A 17,108-nucleotide genomic window follows, 5' to 3' on the forward strand; every position below is an offset into this window, starting at 1 on the left:
CATTGCCAACTGCTACTGATTTTACAATAAATAAACAGTTATGACTGTTTTCTGACACCACTAGAAAATTGCTTACATCTCTAAACAGGCTTATATTCTCAATTATGAGTAGTTAATAAACTCAGAAATGCTTGTTTGTAAGGCTTCAGTGGTAAATATGTGGTCTGGGCACTGTAATTTCTGCTAAACTTAAAGGTCTCATATTTTACACTTTTCCAGTGTTTAATTTGAAGTGTTGTATCCATAAGAAGATATATTTGTGGTTTTAAGAACCAAAAACCCTCTCAGTGTAGTTTTACATCTCCTCTCTCTGGCTTCTCTCTGGAGCTCTAGCAACAACAGTTTGGTGAACCAATCAGAAGAGAGGCTCTGAGTATCTCTTCTGATTGGCTGACGGTTTTCTGAGTGATCAAATAAAAATATAGCAGATTTCAGGTAAACACTCAGAGAAACAAAATCCTGCAAGGTTGGACGAAGAGTCTGGGTGGGCTGAGCTGGGTCATGGCTGAGAGCAGTGACTACTTTGTTGTGACATCACAAAGTTACAGAAGGCTCAGTTTCTGAATACAGGCTGTGTGCATTTCTCTGTGGACTGAGCACTTTGATATTTTCACAGTATAAATATCATTATTACACCTAGACCTGATCTTTAATCAAAAAAGAAATGGAAACCACACTTTATATAACATTGGACTTTTAAATGATATACCATTGTATACACAATCTTTAAGTTGCCTTGTCAATTATACTTCTTAAGGAGGTTTCAGAAATTCAGTTTCAAGGGAAACTATGTTGTGGTAAATGTGTTGACTTTTGCTAGTACATTTTAGTCTGTTATTCTGACTTTCGCTGAAAACAGTGCATAAGAGAAAATAGTTCAAAACTACATCTAAGATGCCTGGCCACTGCTTCCAACTTTTTCTTTAATTTATAAATTTTGGCTCCATCACAAAGGAGCTGAAAATTGTTGGAGATGACTCCCACCCAGCATCTGTCCCCGCTGATGAAGTTTATACTTCATTATTTCATTAGATAATACTCTACAGAATAATGTTTCATAAGAATCTTAGTGCAGAAAAGACAAAAACATTATTTAAAAAAATGAGTTAAATGTTAAACTATAATGTGTTGAAATTCTGAATGAGACTGAATGAAAAAAAAAAGATATATATATATATATATATATATATATACATACACACAATGTCCCTTTAGGACTCACTTACTCTGCATTAACTGCAGACTACACACAGATATACGTACGCATCACTGTGAGGTTGGCGGAGGCAGTGGGCGGGGTCAGCAGGCCGTTGGTTGGCATGCAGGTGTAGTTCCCAGAGTCCTCTGGGATGAGACTGGAGATGAGCAGAGTTCCATCCACCATGATCTTCACTCGCTTTTTCAAAGACCTTGAGGAAAACACATGGGAATTATTGAAAAGGTAAACAACAAACCAGTTACTTCAGAATAGCAGCGAGAGGTAATTCAGCTCTTCCGTTCAAGTTGAGTCAAACAGGTTCTCAGAGAGTGTAGGAGTTTTTTTTTTTTTTTTTCCCTGTGAGAGGAGAGAGCAGATGGAGGTTTAGGAAATTTCATTTCATTTCAGTTGGAGTGGGATGAGAAGTGCCCACTCATATACAGTCTTGCATTTGCAGAGAAAGCAGAGGGAAAAGCTATGGACTCTACCAGGCTGCAACACCTAACAAGCAGGTTACATATGCATGCTGGCAATGTATGTGCTCGTGGGAAGATTCTCAGTCACACATTTGTGCTAATTACCATGGAGGTCAGATGACTCATGTACTGTAAGCAACCTGGATATGTCTCACCACTACAGTTTTTCTCTCTTTGCACTCACATCAATGTCACAGTGTGACTGAAAGCTGCTGTTATTTAAGCTCCATTTACCAACATTTTTTACGTTAACAGTGAATCAAATGACTGATCTGAAGGGGGCTGCTCGCAATGACAAACTCACAAATAATTATCGCAAACTCTGCCACTCTGCAGAGCTTTTTATCCTGTTCAAGCTCATTAATGTTTTATAGCACTTTAACTGTATAGTTCAGTGTCAGCATGCTCATCAACCTTGTTTCCATCTGCAGCAGGCAGCTGTTAATCAGCAAACAAGTTGTTTCTCAGTAGTTGCTGGAGACCAAACCAGAGCTCGGTGGACCAAAATCTTTACATTTGAGAAGCAGGAAATGGAGAATGTTTGGCATTTGTGCTTCATACATGACTACAACAAAAAATCCATTATCAAAATTTTCTGACTAACTGATTTAGTAACTAACCTTTTCAGTACCAAACACATTAACCATAGCAACTTTATTATTTTGTATGTAAATCTCAAGTCTTGGCTATGAAGTCCTGAGTTCTACACTTTGTGTTTTGAGTCCTAAAGTAGCAAATTTAAAAACAAAAAATTATTTATACATTTTAGAACATTTAAAAACAAAGTCATCAGGTAACCCTGTGTAATATTACTTCTGGGTCGGAGGTCGATACCATTTTATCAAATCTGAAACTTGAATCCATCCATAAGCTGTAAGAAAAACTAACTGACACTCTAAGATTTCATTGAGATGTCGACTTCTTGTTGGCTGAGCAGGCAGAAACATTACAGATTTGAGAGGCAGCAAAATCATTTGTCACAACCTGTGGATCAAACCTAAACCTTAAAATTCCCAAGAAAAGAATATGAAACACTCCTTAAATATGCATCTGCCTCACTGAAATAAAAGCTGTAGCCTGACTTCTCACACCTTATTTTTCACAAGCGGCTTGCTGTAAATACCAGAGGTCCTGGTTCAGAGTTATTATGTGGATCAGCTTAAAATACTGACGTGATACGAGAGAAAATGTCAGAGAGAGATTCTGCAAACTGAAACTGACACAAAAAGCTGCTGCATTGTTTCACTGAAAAAAAAACACCATCTACACACAATATGAGACTGAGGTTATAGAGGGATTCATTTTGTACCACACAAATGATATCTGGCTGAGTACAAACAGTGGCTTACAGCACATTAATCAGACGACAAAAAGTTTCATATCGGCCAGTTGGCAAGTAAATCGCGTTAATTAGTATGTCATTTATGCTGATGAAAGAACAAAAATAAGATTTCTGTTAACATGGACGTTTTAATGTCCGAAATATAAATACCACCCCTCATAACAAATGTCACAAGAATCAAACAAACGCCTTCAAACTAAAACCGAAAACCACCGTTCAACCTAAAAAACTGAGTGTAAATGGAGAAAAACTAATCAGAAAGTCAATTTCTCACAGAGAACCTCACTATTTTTAACAAAGCAATTACAAAAGAGCTTATTTCCCAAAATTAGTAACAGATAATCAGAATAATCCTCCTGTGCTCTACTCAGCTGTTAACAGCCTTATATATCAGCTCCAAAAAGCCTCTCAGAAACTTTTTTCCTTACCAAAATCGGGTTGAGTATTAACCTGAGTGTAACTGTAATGAATAATGATATGTGTGATAGAGTAATGCAAATTAAGCCCTCCACACACTCAACTGACCCCATCCCAGCCACCATTTTTTTTAAGAGTGTTGAATTGTCTGGTGGATGATGTGCCAGCAATCAGGAACCATTCCCCTTCACTCAGATCTTCTCTCTGGCACTAAATGCTGCTATTGTGAAACCTCTCCGACAGAAGAGCTCATTCAGTGCTTCACAGTTTCAGGCCAATTTCATGTTTTTTTCTTTTAAAGAGACATGAGTGAAGCCTTTCTTCTCTCCTTCATTACCTCCACCACCACGTTTACTGTTTGTATCTGCTTGTTGCTCTACTGGTTTGTTTGCAAAAAGCAATGAACTGATTTTCACCAAACGCGGTGAGGAGATGGGCCAGGGGAGGAGACATTCAATCTTGACGCCGATCCAGTTAAAGGTGAACATCCAGGAATTTTTTATATAACTTTCATTAACATTGCAAATAAGGTCAGTCATATTTATAGTGTTGAGATCTGTGACTTTGTACAGTGTAGGATTGTTTGGCCTTGGCAGATGTACACACTCAACTGAGTGCCATTCTGATTTTATGTAGGTATTTAGTTTTTTGTCTTTTAGCAGAGACTGTCTTCATTAAGTCTGCATGAATTTATTTTTTGGCAATTAGAGGAAGACAAATGCAAAAACAAACTGTCTGGCACGCCAGATCACCTACTGTATTTACACATCCAGCAGACACAGGGCAATTAGCATTAGTATTCATTTGGAGTCGTGTGTCTGTCTACTTGATGAATGGAAGTCCAATAGTTGTATCAGTGGTTTTGTCTCCACTAACTCCTGACACAACTCTCTGGCACTTTCTTCAGCAGCTAGTCACTAACTTTGTCTGACATTTGGTGTTGAGCTGTAGCACCCAGTGGAAACGATGCTGATGAGAGCCCTGAGGCTGAATTGTACAGTTAATGTACCATAAAACTAAAATAATGAACTAAAACAGCTCTGAAACACTGCAGAGGCTTGTCATAATTATGTGTGCATTTTGTGTAACCATTGTGCAACCACCAACATTACAAATAGTCAGTTAATTAATTGTTAATAAAAACATTTTAATGACCACTCCTTTACTTGCTATAAAAACTTAAAGGTGCGCTGTGGAGTTTTTTACATGTGTGAGTCCCCACACAGGTAACGCAACACACATTCTCCTGTTCCACTGGCAGCTGGTGGCAACAGTGAGCAAACCAATGCGGTAAAGTGCCAACAATCACAGCGAAGAGGACTGCAAGCTAACAAAAAGTGTATGTAAACAATGCACAACTCAAATGAGGACAGAAACATTTGTTAGATTCAACGACACACACAATTAGTTTTGGTAAATAAGACTGAATGAAAACATTGCTTTGGTTGTTTTCAAGAAAACTCCACAGGGCACCTTTAACACCAAGCTGAAAAATGACCTCTCCTAGCTGCACCAATAAAAACACTTAAAATTCGGGTTGGTTTCCATTTGGCTAATGTGGCTTCTATCACCAATGAAGCCAGATGGAGGTGTGGGTTAGTTTGACTTATAAATATACGTTCAAATATTTTGAGTTTGCTGTTCTCAAGAAGCATCTGCTGAAGCGAACCATGTGTCACAAAAGAGATATCAGAGGACTTGTGATTAAGAATTGTTGATTTGAATAAAGCTGGAAGAGTTACAAAGTAATCTCAAAGAGTTTAGATATTCATCAGTCGACTGTTAGAAAAAACCGTCTTTAAATGGAGACGGTTTAATATTCTCCCTTGAAGTTGATGCCAGACAGAGATGATGCCAGAGGCACAGTACAGATGCTCAATGAGGTGTAAAAATATAAATAAATAAATAAATAAAAAAAGCCCAGAGCCAAAGGCTTAAAGGAATCATTGGTGCAGGTTAACATCTCTGTTCATGAGTCTTCCATATGTAAGTCATGGGGCATAGCCACGTGGAGCACGGTGTCCTTGGTCATAAAAGACATCACTGAACGATACAACACTACTGGGAAAATGTTTTGTGGACTAATGAACCTAAGGTTAAATTGTCTGGGCGGAACATATATGGTGTAGACAGGGAACTGCATACCAACATGAAAACATCAACCCAAAGGTGAAGTAGGGTGGAGGGAGCTCTGCTGCCTCTGGGCCTGGACAGCTCCACATCAGAGGGGAAAAGGACTACCGAAGCTTATCAACAAATCTTACAGGATAATATCAGGCTGGCTGTCCACCAGCTGATGCAGCAGTGCAAAGACATCGAAGAAAATCTACTACAGAATGACTTCAAACACAGAAAATCTGCCTTCTGGAGTGGCTCAGTGAGAGTCCAGACCTTAATCCAGTGGAGATGCTGTGGACTGACCTAGAGAGAGCCGCTCACACCAGACATGCTAAGAATACATCTGAGCTGAAGCAGCTGAATTCCTCCTGAACGTCAAGCAGCTCTGATCAGCAGCCACAGGAAGAGCTTGTTTGAGGTCCGGAGCCAAACAAGGTTCAACCAGTTATTAAATCCAAGGGTTCACTTAATTTTCCCATCAGGACTTTGACTGTTTATAGCTGCGTTCAATAAGAAACAAAAGATTTGAATTATTTTTGTGATATCATCTTAAGCACATTGTGTTTGTCTGCAATTGTGACTTAAATGAGGATCAGACCACATTTTATAACGAATGAATGCAGAACCAGGTCATTCTGAAGGGCTCACATACTTTTTCTAGCCACCGTACATCTCTACCTCCTCGTAGGCAGAGGGATGAGAACAGGAGGTGCGAGGACGAAGGGACTGTATTCACCAAACAGGACATCCTTGCTCCCTCTGGCGCCAAAAGATGCTCAACATCTCAACTAAGCAAAGCCTATAATAAGTAAAAGTAACAAAAGAAAAACACCTGCTGCTTGTTCACTACTGCTCCAACACTTAATATAGACCTACGCAGCATCAGGGCACCATAGAACGTGACAGGTAAAAATGAGACAAATAGACAATTACATTTTGTTCAGTACTGAAAGACTAGAACCGATGTGAGGGAGCAATAAAGTCAGCTGTAAATACTCTGAATAAAATCTATAGCCTAAATGGATTGTGAAAGACCACGTGTCCAATAAGTCTGACATCCTTTTCATCCTTTTTCACTCTGGTTCATATTATCATTTGTACCATGTGGCTGTATCAGACTGGAGCTGTATATTTTTTTTATATTTTCTCTGAATAAACTAAGATGAACTTGGAATTTAATATAAGAAAAGAAGAAGAAAAGCCTTTTGGCTTATGAGGAACAAATAAATAAACCTGCAAAGGATGATTTTCATGATTCATATAGTTTTTCAATTGTTTTTATTTTGTGAATAGCAGGTAACCACTGGCACTGGAGGTCAGCAAAAACAAGGTGTCGAGCTGGTCATTCTTTGGTTGCCAATATGACGACATACACTGTGAGATAAGATTGTTCCGAACAATGATGATGTATTGATACTATGTCAATATCATAAAATAAAATTACACATTTCATGATGGTGGGTTTTATCTGTATTGCCCTTCGGGATACACCAAGGCTCTACTACGTTTCTTTCGCACGCTGCCACTGCGACAACAAATGAAGCTCAGCATAAGTTCAGTCAAGAAGAATCTTGATGTCTCGTTCATCCATAGTTCTTCTCTCTCACTCTTTCTCTCCCCGCTACTTCCAGTCAGCTGACTACTGTTTTTTTCGGTGAACCAATCATATTTCGGCACAATGTCAATCAGCCAATCATGTTGTTGCTGTCAGACTATAAATCTGTTCTCCTCTCTCCTGCTGTCAGCTGTCATGTCAGTGCGTGTTGCTGCGACCCTCCTCCGCTCCACTTCCCCTCATTGCATCACCACCACCACCACCAGTGTCAAGATCCCGACGGGGTTTCCTATGCTACAGACAGCATCACTCCCTCTTACAAATATGAAGACATCCCGATGGGGTCTAATGGCCAAGGCTCACAGCTCTCAGATTTCTCAGAAAATATTCTTAGCCTTTTCCTACCAGATGTACACCTCTATATGCTATGATGTTGTTGCTCATATCAACTTATTTTCCCAGTATTTCCCTGCAAGTGAGCACAGATAACACTGCGGTGCAAAACATTACAAGAAAAATCCAAAAAAGCCAAGAAGCTGTGCTCTCATTTAAAATCCTTGGCAAAAAATGTCAAGCCCCAAGCAAATAACCTTGGTCTGTTTATTTCATGCTGATTTGAATATCACATCAGAAGATCAGAAAAATCCAACTTTTACCATGTGAGGAGTAATGCTGACGTGCAGCTCTCGCTCTCCTGGGCAGATACTGGAGGAATAAAGGATTGTGTCTTTACTGGCTGGCTTGATAACTGCAAAGCTCCTTTTGTTCTGGTCTAAACTTTTCACTCTTGAGTTCTCTGACGTGGCTCTCGGATCAGCCAAAGTTAAGAAACGTTAATATGATTAATATGGTTCTGTCCCTTTAACTGTTTTACTAGCACCTACATACTGTGGTAACCAAAGCAGGACCCACAACAGACACTCCCTGAGGTCAGACACACCACTCTGTCTTTGTGAAAAACGAAAACATATCGAGTGGTGTGTATTTCCCCGAGAAGCTTTCCAGGCCGTCGCAGCTGCATTATCGAAATTTTCCAGTCCCCAGTTAAGTGTTGCTATTTTAGTTCAAGCTAAAGTTAACTGGCAAACTCACGGCTGAGAAAATATCATGCATGGATCGACATCAAAGCACGAGTGTGAAGAGTTTCAAAAGAAAGAGACTTTTTCATACCTGAGGGGCAGGAGTGTTCTGAGAGCTTAATAAATTATCGAGCAACAATAACATATAAAATTGATGGTTTTGACTTAAGTAACTGGAGATTTTCTGAGTGCTTTTTGCTTTTTGTGTTCTCATGTGGTCATCGAATGCAGAGCAGGCTCTACAACCTGACCCCCGGTCACCAAAAATTTTATCCAGAGCATAGCAGCACATGTGCAAGACCTGAAAGCACAGCAGCTCACGCTTACTCCAGGTCAGTCTGAGCAAAACATTTGTCATCAAATCATTCAGTGCACTCTGCACAGGAGGACATGTCTGACAGGCTTTTTAGAAATGTTGCTTCTAGATTTGTGTGGTCCTCTAAGCCCGGCTTTCATGAACTGTAGCTCCATGGGCCACGACGAGAATCTGAATCAGAAAAATTGTATTGATGCCAACAGGGAAACTGCTTCACTAACTAGGACCTGAGGAGGCAGATCACACCTCTGGTGCAGCCTGCCACAAGGCTTTAGGTGGGACTGGTTTTCACTTTCAAACTAAATGTTCAGATCTTTTTTCTTTCTGATTGTCCTTTGTCCATTACAGATTTTTACAATTGTGCTGCTTCTCCTATTGCTGACTTTTTTTTTTTTTTTTTGTTGAAACACAATATTTTGTAACCTTCTATAAAAAACACAAAGCAATTACAACATTACAACCGTTCCTGTGCTCCGACATTTAGAATAAAAAGTGTCATGACAGACTGCACAGGAACAAAGAGCGATGATTGCACTTACTCTATGTGATGGACGTTCTCTCCACCTTTCTGCCACACGTAGGTCATGTTGGGGGGGTCGGCCACAGCCTGGCACTGGAGAAATGCATTCTGGGACATGTTGAGAGAGGTGCTTTTGGGAGGGACGACAATGACAGGTGGACCTAGAGAGAGGCAGGTTATAAAATAAAAATCAGATAACCGAATGAGTAAATGTAAAATATATTGAATTAATTCACAATAAGACAATTAAATTCATTTTTAATTAATCTGCTTATTGTATTTTTTTCCCTTAATCATCTAATTGTTTGATCTATAAAATCTTTGATTTATCCATCACAATTCCATCATTATTGTGTGCAGCGTATAATGTTACAGTTTTCTTCATTCGCCTAAGGTCATTTAATGAAACACTGCTGCAGTTCTCAACACCACATGATTTTATATTGTGCAGCACAAGAGTTAATTTGTCCAACAAAAGGCCAATGACAAAGACAGACAACATGACAACTCCTTACAACTATACTGGCTGGCTGCAGTGTAGGTCATACACCCCGCCCCCTCCATTTTAGCAGATGGGAAATGGGCCAAAAAAAACAAAACACATCAAATACCTTTTTCCTGTAAAGATGGTTTCAATCATTGTAGGACTAGGTTGTCCTATCACACTGATGTATATTCAGGGGTTTCATTTTTTTGATAGGTTTGGTTTTAATTAGTTATTTGATGCTATAACAAGTCATGATTGACAGCTGGCCGCAAATGAAATCCACGGAGCAAGATGGCAGCGCCCATATCTTCATTTTTGTAAAGAGGGAGGAAGTGGACACACGTCATCCATCTTTATATACAGTCATGCTCAAAACTAGGGCTGAATGATATGCAAAATTGTGATTATCTTGGCAGATATTGTGATGGCGATATGAGTCACAATTTCGGTTGGAATGGTCATTTTTGTGTTTAAGTTTCACTGACAAAAATATACAAATGATTGATTTTGTTGGGTCTTGTACCAACAAAGCATGTCCCTGTATTCTGAACCACTATGTTACATTTATGGTTGATTTTAACTTTGTCGAAAAAACTCCAGCTCCTGAGATTTTGATGTTGCATTTGGCCATAATGCGATTATGATAATATTTCAGTTAACTGTTCAACCCTACTCAAAACATTTAACTCATGTATGGCTGCTACTAACAATTATTTCATTTCATTCTAGATTAACCTGACATTGAGCTCAGAATCAGATAGATGAAGGTTACACAAACTGTATATGTAAGGATGAGGAATACGTGGATTAATATGATAATATCTTTGTATCGTCTGTTAAATATAATGAAAATAATAAAGAATTGGGGAAAATGTGAAAACAACCAAAATAATTAATAGTACAATAAATACAAAAGTAATGTCAAGCATCAAATACAACGTAAGAACCATTTAAATTGTTAAGCCCCCTCTACACCCCAATCTATCTGTTCATTGCATATTTGTGATATTTTCTCTAACAGTAAAATACACATAAAATACACAAAAAAGTCTTTTATCAAAAAAAACCCTTTTGTTAAGACACTCAAGAGTTAAAAAAAAAGTCATTGCATAACAAGCAACAGGAAATGTATAGTGGTGTGAGATTTGAGAAGTGGGTGCACAGACAATCATCATTTTCACTTAACAATTACGCCAAAGTAAGTGAGAAAAGCTGTCAAACATAACCTTTTCAAAAGCAATAAAAAATATTAATTATAATAAAAAGTAATACTACAATAGCCCTCAGATCCTGTGCTGTCAATGTAATCACGCCGCTACCGTGTTACATTTATCACGTACCTCTGCCGTGCCAACTGTCGACACATGTGCTTTTTGCAAAGAGCCAATAAAGGAGGATTGACACGCCACATGTCTCATGTATAAAAAACCACATGATCTCCGCAGTTGTAATTACTGATAATCTAAAATGCTCGACGTATATATGCATGAGCTACATTTCAGGGGTTACTTAAGGCATTTAGAACCGACTTCATCCAGATCAGCGATTAGTGTACTATAATCCATCCATGTGGCGGCGATGGGGAAAAACGCAGCCAAAGCTCAGATAACGTGACGTATACTGAAAAGTACTAGGGCAGTGTGAGCTCATGATGATTATTGTTCAAAATGTGACCACTGCGACTGTGAGATTCCAAAATGAAGTCAAACCTCCCGGAGACATTATGGCAAAACTAAATTTTTCCCCCCATGCACCACACTCCGGAAGAGTTCTCTGGAGAAAAGCAGCAGTAGGAGTACGAGTAGGAGTACAGGAAGAAGTCAGAAATATAGAATGCAGTGGTGTGTCGGTGTAATCCAATGATACACAGCAGGGAATCTGCATATTCTACATGTGTTTGTCCTTAAACTGGACAGCACATTTGCAAATCTGTAACCTGAAGACTTCTGTGAACCTGTCGGGTTCCTAAAGAAACATTTTCATTCAATAGGTGAAAATGAATGAATAATGTGAATTTTCATGACCAAACATAGACATCTGTCTACAGCAGCTGAACAAGCTCAGAAAACTGTCACATCTCTGAACTGCAGCCTTAAAAATGGAGCAAACCATGGAGCTTTATCACGATAAAAACACGCCTAAAAAAATCCCATGTGATATCTCGTCCCATATCATGATATGAACCTTATCTTCACGGGGAGAGAATGCGAGTTTAATTCAGTTTAAGTTTCCCCTACAACTCTGTCAAATGATGCAAGAGGGAGAAACAGAAATGTAAATTACGGTGGCTCCCAGCCAGTCAGGCACACAGACATCACAGAGACTGAAGGAACAGGCAGGCAGGCGGACAGACAGACAGACAGACAGGCAGACAGGCAGACAGACAGACAGACAGGGAGACACACAGGCTGCCATGCAACAACTGACCTTTGATCTTCACTTTTGTCACGCGAGTCACGTTTCCCTCAGAGTTGGAGGCGTGGCAGGTGTACTGACCTGCTGACTGCATGCTCACTGCTCGCAGAGATAAGGCTCCCTCCTGGTAAACATGATGTGACAGATAAAGTGAGAGGTGGATGCATGCAAACAATACATACAGGCGCATACATACGTATCTATATGCATTATATACAGCGCATTCACAAAGTGTCCAGACCCCTTCAATTTTTTCACATTTTGTTGTGCAGCAGCCTCATGTTAAAAGAAAAAAGAAAAAAAACATTTTTTCCCCTCATCAATCCACACTCAATACCCCAAAATGACAAAGGAAGAAATGGTTTGGTTTTTGCTCTGGAATACATTGTCAGCTGTGAGACCCTGTACAGATGGGTTTGTGCCTTTCCAAATCATGTCCAATCAATTGAATTCACCACAGGTGGAATCTACTCAAGGTATAGAAACATCTCAAAGATGACCAAGAGAAATGAAACCTGAGATAAATTTGAAGTCTCTGAGCAAAGGCTCTGAATCATAATTATGTCAAGGTGATATTTCAGTTTTTCTTTTTTAATAAATTCGCATAAATATCTACAATCCTGTTCTCACTGAGGTTAGATTGATGAGGGGAAAAAATTATTTTAGCATAAGGCTGCAGATGTAACAAATGTGATGCTGTACAACGAATTCGATTTAAGAGCTCCTGAAAACATTAAGTACAGGAAATATTTATGATTTAAATATATGAGCAAAAATCAAAGTTACAAGTTTAACACAACACAAAAACCCTGCTAATCTGCTTCATCAGGACTGTGTGGATGTAGTTTGAACTGATTCCAAGTCACGTGAGAGTATGACATCATAATTTTTCAATAGAGCCCCACCAACGTTAAACCAATGAAAAGAAAGAAATCTTGAACGGGAAATAACCAACAAAGAAATAGTGTGTTCAGGTAGCATCCTGTCACTCATAGTAACTATCTGTTTTAAAAAATGAGACTTTGGCCAATCTCTTTTCAGAGAGTTGATGTCTTGCTGCATTTTTCCTGGACAGGTAACAGGCTGCTAATCTCATTTCCCTGTAATATCTGAATGTGTCGTAGTGGTTGGTTGAGTATGGAGAGTCACCATGACAGCAGGCAACAAGTGGCTGTGCTGAATGCCGCTGATAGTTTAGCCTTCTGCAAACCGTAGCTAAAGGCTGCGGCTGTGCATGTATGAGGTGCGTGCATATGCCTGCGAGAAGAGAGCTGCAGGACGGCGGCTGCATTTTCAAATTCAGCTTTAAACATGAAACCACTGTTTCCCGCCCTTTTTTTCAGAGTGTGGGCTTCTTTTCACATTTTCAGTTTCAGTTCGGGTTCCAGTGATTTCCGCTCTAAACATTTCAGATGGTTATATTTAACCGTCATTTCATATGCAATTAAAAAAGACACATCATTATATAAAAATAATAATAACAAATAATGAATAATAATAATACTGATTTGTCTACCCCAATAAACAGCCCTCAGATTTATCTTGTGACCCTCTGGTGGGGCCTATGTTGTAACTACCTAACTCTAATTAAAGTAGTTAAAACTAGCTCGGCCTCAACTAGATACAAAAGTAAAATGGTGCTTATAAACTGATACATCAGTATTAACATAGGATACAGTAGCTAAATAAATATGGTGGCTATTTAGAGACATATAAAAATTCATATGTTCAGTTTATCACAGATTCACACTTATATAGCTAGTTCAGACATACCTGACCATTCGATCTTTGAATCACACTGCCATCTTTGAACCAGGTGATGGCTGGAGCAGGGTTGCCATTGGCAACACAGGGAAGAGAGAGGTGACCTCCAATCAGAGCCTCCACCACAGGAGGTGGGTCCTTGGTAAAGGTGGGTGGAGCTGACAAAACATTGAGGTGAACTTTTAACTGAATGAAAAACAGAAAATCATGCTCTTCAAATAGATTTTGCCCATTTATGAGAATAGCGCTGATGGCAGATATGGACCCCCCATTGTTGCAAAAGAGAATAGGTCCACACTGCCCTCCAAGCAGCAGCAGTAAGAAAGAAAACTGAACAGAAAAAAGCCAGACCAGCACACAATAAATCTTTTGTCTCTCTCGTCCCTTTTTCATCAATTCATACGCAGCATGACAGCAGCTCGGCCTTGCTTGTTAAGCGGCTGCAGCCTGTGTGCAGTTCACTGACATAAAGTTGCATTATTATTTCACATCCAAATGTGGAGATGTCAGACACAAACTGCGTCTTTTAGATCTGCTAACATGAACACGTCGCTGCCATATAAACTCTCAGATGTCATCAGAGAGAATGCAGAGAGCCTTTTAACGTCTGCAAACACTCCAAACATAAACAAAGCCACTTGCAGGTTCAGCCTCATTTCCTTATTGTAGCTTTGTACGATAAATAACCAGAGATTTTCATTAGGAACTTGAAAGTAGTTTTTGTATTTTTTTTTTCTTTTTACAGGACTAATTGTTTTTTTTTTTTTAATTTTTTCCTCAATTACAGATGAGATGTTTGTTTTGGTGTCTGTGCAGAGGAGAGACCTGGCGAAATTACAATAAACATTCTCAGTTCTTCTTCCTTAAAAAAAAAAAAAAAAAAAAAAAGCTTTTGCTTATTTAATAGATTTAGTCGCACACAAACACGAGGGTATTTTTATAAAAATACTGTTCTTTTAGCGCCACGTTTCCCCAGCCTGTGAAGGCCACTGACAGTCTCACATGTTGAGGGAGAGAGCGAACAATAGGATGTGAGGAGTGTACCTGCAGGGCATGTCAGTGAAGTTATATCCAACGCCTCAAGTACAAAGTCAAACTCTATTATAATTCTCATCTCTAACCTGACGCTCACACAGACCAGCTCGGTGAAACTGTCTCGCCTCGCTTTGATCTGCTGTGTGCACTGATACTTTGTGTGTATAGCCATAGCAAAGGTTTTTCCAAATATACTTCAAAGCTTAAAAATAATGATCCATATTTCATATTTAGATTTATTATTTAAACCTGTCAATAAGTGTGATGATAACTCAGAGTCAGAGATGATTCTTTCCAAAACCTGTGTGAAGGAAAGTCAGAGGTAGTCTAATCCAAATTACCTGATCCGTCTTCAGTTTTAAACAGTTTTTGTCTTGGAAAAAGTTTCCGAAAAACATACTGTAATAGCTTTTTCAAAAGGTTTAAGTTTAAAAAAAGAGTATACAACATAATGTACCTCCTGTCAAGAAATGATATAGCAGAGTAAACGAAACCTTCCATGTGGAATACAAACGTAACCACAAATTGGCTTTTCCCAAATGCTAAATGTGAACAGACATCTTAAACTTAAAAGCAGTGCCATGTGAGCCTATTGAACAAAAGGGAAAACTTATCTTGTATTTATATTCCTAGGCTACAGGGCATCTCCTAGCAACGGCGGCCCTCACATGTCAGTCAGCTGCTGCCATGGGAAACGCCCACCCAGAGGCTTGAAGCTTAGATGCTATTTCCACAGTGTATGTATGTAAAAAAAAAAAAAGTTCATCCTTATTTGAAAAAAAATGGAAATTATGCACAATATAGCTGCAGTCTAATTATAGTTTATATTTCCTCACACAAAAAGAGAGGATAAATCAAATTGTAGTTCAGCTTCAGAGCCAGAAACTTTACTTTTGACACTATAAATTACAAGTATATTTAACCGGTTTTCTACAGCCCCACTTTTTTTAATGTAACAAAAGAAGCCAAATTTGTCATAAGTTAAATGTTGTATATGCACCCAAGAAGCCATATAAGTGTTTTCAAAACAATGAAAAAAGTGATCACAAAAAAATAGCTTTGTGTAAATAAAAACTACAAATCTGACAAGATGCTACAAGGGGCAAAAAGGTGCTAAGGTTTGAGACTGGTTCTCTCTGCTGTGTGTTGTGGAGAGTAAAAGTTATCCATCCTCATCTCCTGTATTTTGATTGACAAACTGGGCGATCATTAACATTTGAATCGCTGATTTTGTCTTATGACGTTAAATATAATCCACTTCGACACCAGCCATAAAGGCATGAAGCAAAAACACACACACACTCACACACACACACACACACACACACACACTCACTATCCACAAACCTCACCAGTTACAGAAAGCAGAGTCCAGGTGCCGTTTCGCAGCTCATCTGTCGGTTTATCCAGTAAGAGGATTCGACACTCGTACAAGCCCTGATCGTCCAGTCGCAGGGCCTCCAGCCTCAGGGCAGTGATTCGTACCAGAGACACCCGCCCTGCAGAAACAGAGTGCAGGCAAAAAGGTGAGAGGGTGTGTGTGTGTGTGTGTGTGTGTGTGTGTGTGTGTTTGTGGGCTAAGAGAGAGGCCGTCCACAGGTGATGCTGATTTCACTTGTCATCTCTCAGGTCTGAGCAGTGTGTAACTGTTGGAGGGTGATGCTTTGTTGTGCTGAAAAAGAACATTGTCCTCTAACGTCGCCTGAAACGACCACACACCAGCGCAGGCACACAGACACACACAAACAACAGTCAACACATGCACACGCCAACTTAGAAATGTGATCTCCTGGTTGCCAGGTGACGGCTCCCTGGAGAAGGCGCGCAGCTCGCACCATCAACCTTTATATTTTCAAGTCTGGAGCCCACTGCGCCTATCTGGTTTTCACACTTTATCAGAAAATCAGACAGACAATTGTCCAGTGACCTGACATCATGGGACAGCGTGGCTGAAAGGAAACTGTCAATGATAGCATCATACGAGGACACAGAGTCTCCTCTCTGAAGTAAAAACATGGAAACAGCAAACACACTGCAGAGTGGAAGCCTCTGTGCCACTGGGATGTCTGCTGTGATGGTAATTATTAACAGGCTCTGATTTCCGGTGGCAGGGAGGGATAGTCCTGTCAGGCAAAAAGAACCAGGAAGTTGGAGTTAGGCATGTTGGCAGTGATAACATACCCTATTTGCTTTTCCAAGCCGCCAAAGGGGACTAAATCCACAGGGGGGAAGGGGGGGGGGTTAAAGTAGAGCAAAATACACATCAGCATACACTCCAGGGATTAGTTCATTTCAAAATCCTACCCTTTGACCCCTGGCAGTTTTTTTTTCCCCCTCTCTCATGTGTACTGGCTCAGAGTGATATAGGTCACTGCGGCACCTGGGA

General features: G+C 39.6%; 1 protein-coding gene across 3 annotated transcripts in view; it reads right to left on the reverse strand.

Moving 5' to 3' along the window:
• The window catches only part of igsf9a (immunoglobulin superfamily, member 9a), a 61,467-nt gene that overhangs the window by 25,039 nt on the left and 19,320 nt on the right, over positions 1-17,108 (reverse strand). For all 3 annotated transcript variants that reach the window (XM_071465270.1, XM_071465268.1, XM_071465269.1), the window contains 5 exons: positions 16,075-16,221; positions 13,697-13,845; positions 11,936-12,047; positions 9,041-9,182; positions 1,264-1,409 (listed from right to left, as the gene is read on the reverse strand). In XM_071465270.1, coding sequence (XP_071321371.1) covers positions 1,264-1,409; positions 9,041-9,182; positions 11,936-12,047; positions 13,697-13,845; positions 16,075-16,221 — 696 coding nt within the window. The remainder of the gene's footprint in view (positions 1-1,263; positions 1,410-9,040; positions 9,183-11,935; positions 12,048-13,696; positions 13,846-16,074; positions 16,222-17,108) is intronic.

This window comes from Trachinotus anak, unplaced genomic scaffold, assembly GCF_046630095.1.
Source record: "Trachinotus anak isolate AG129_WGS33_773 ecotype Australia unplaced genomic scaffold, CSIRO_AGI_Tana_v1 ptg000028l, whole genome shotgun sequence".
NCBI classification, from domain to species: domain Eukaryota; kingdom Metazoa; phylum Chordata; class Actinopteri; order Carangiformes; family Carangidae; genus Trachinotus; species Trachinotus anak.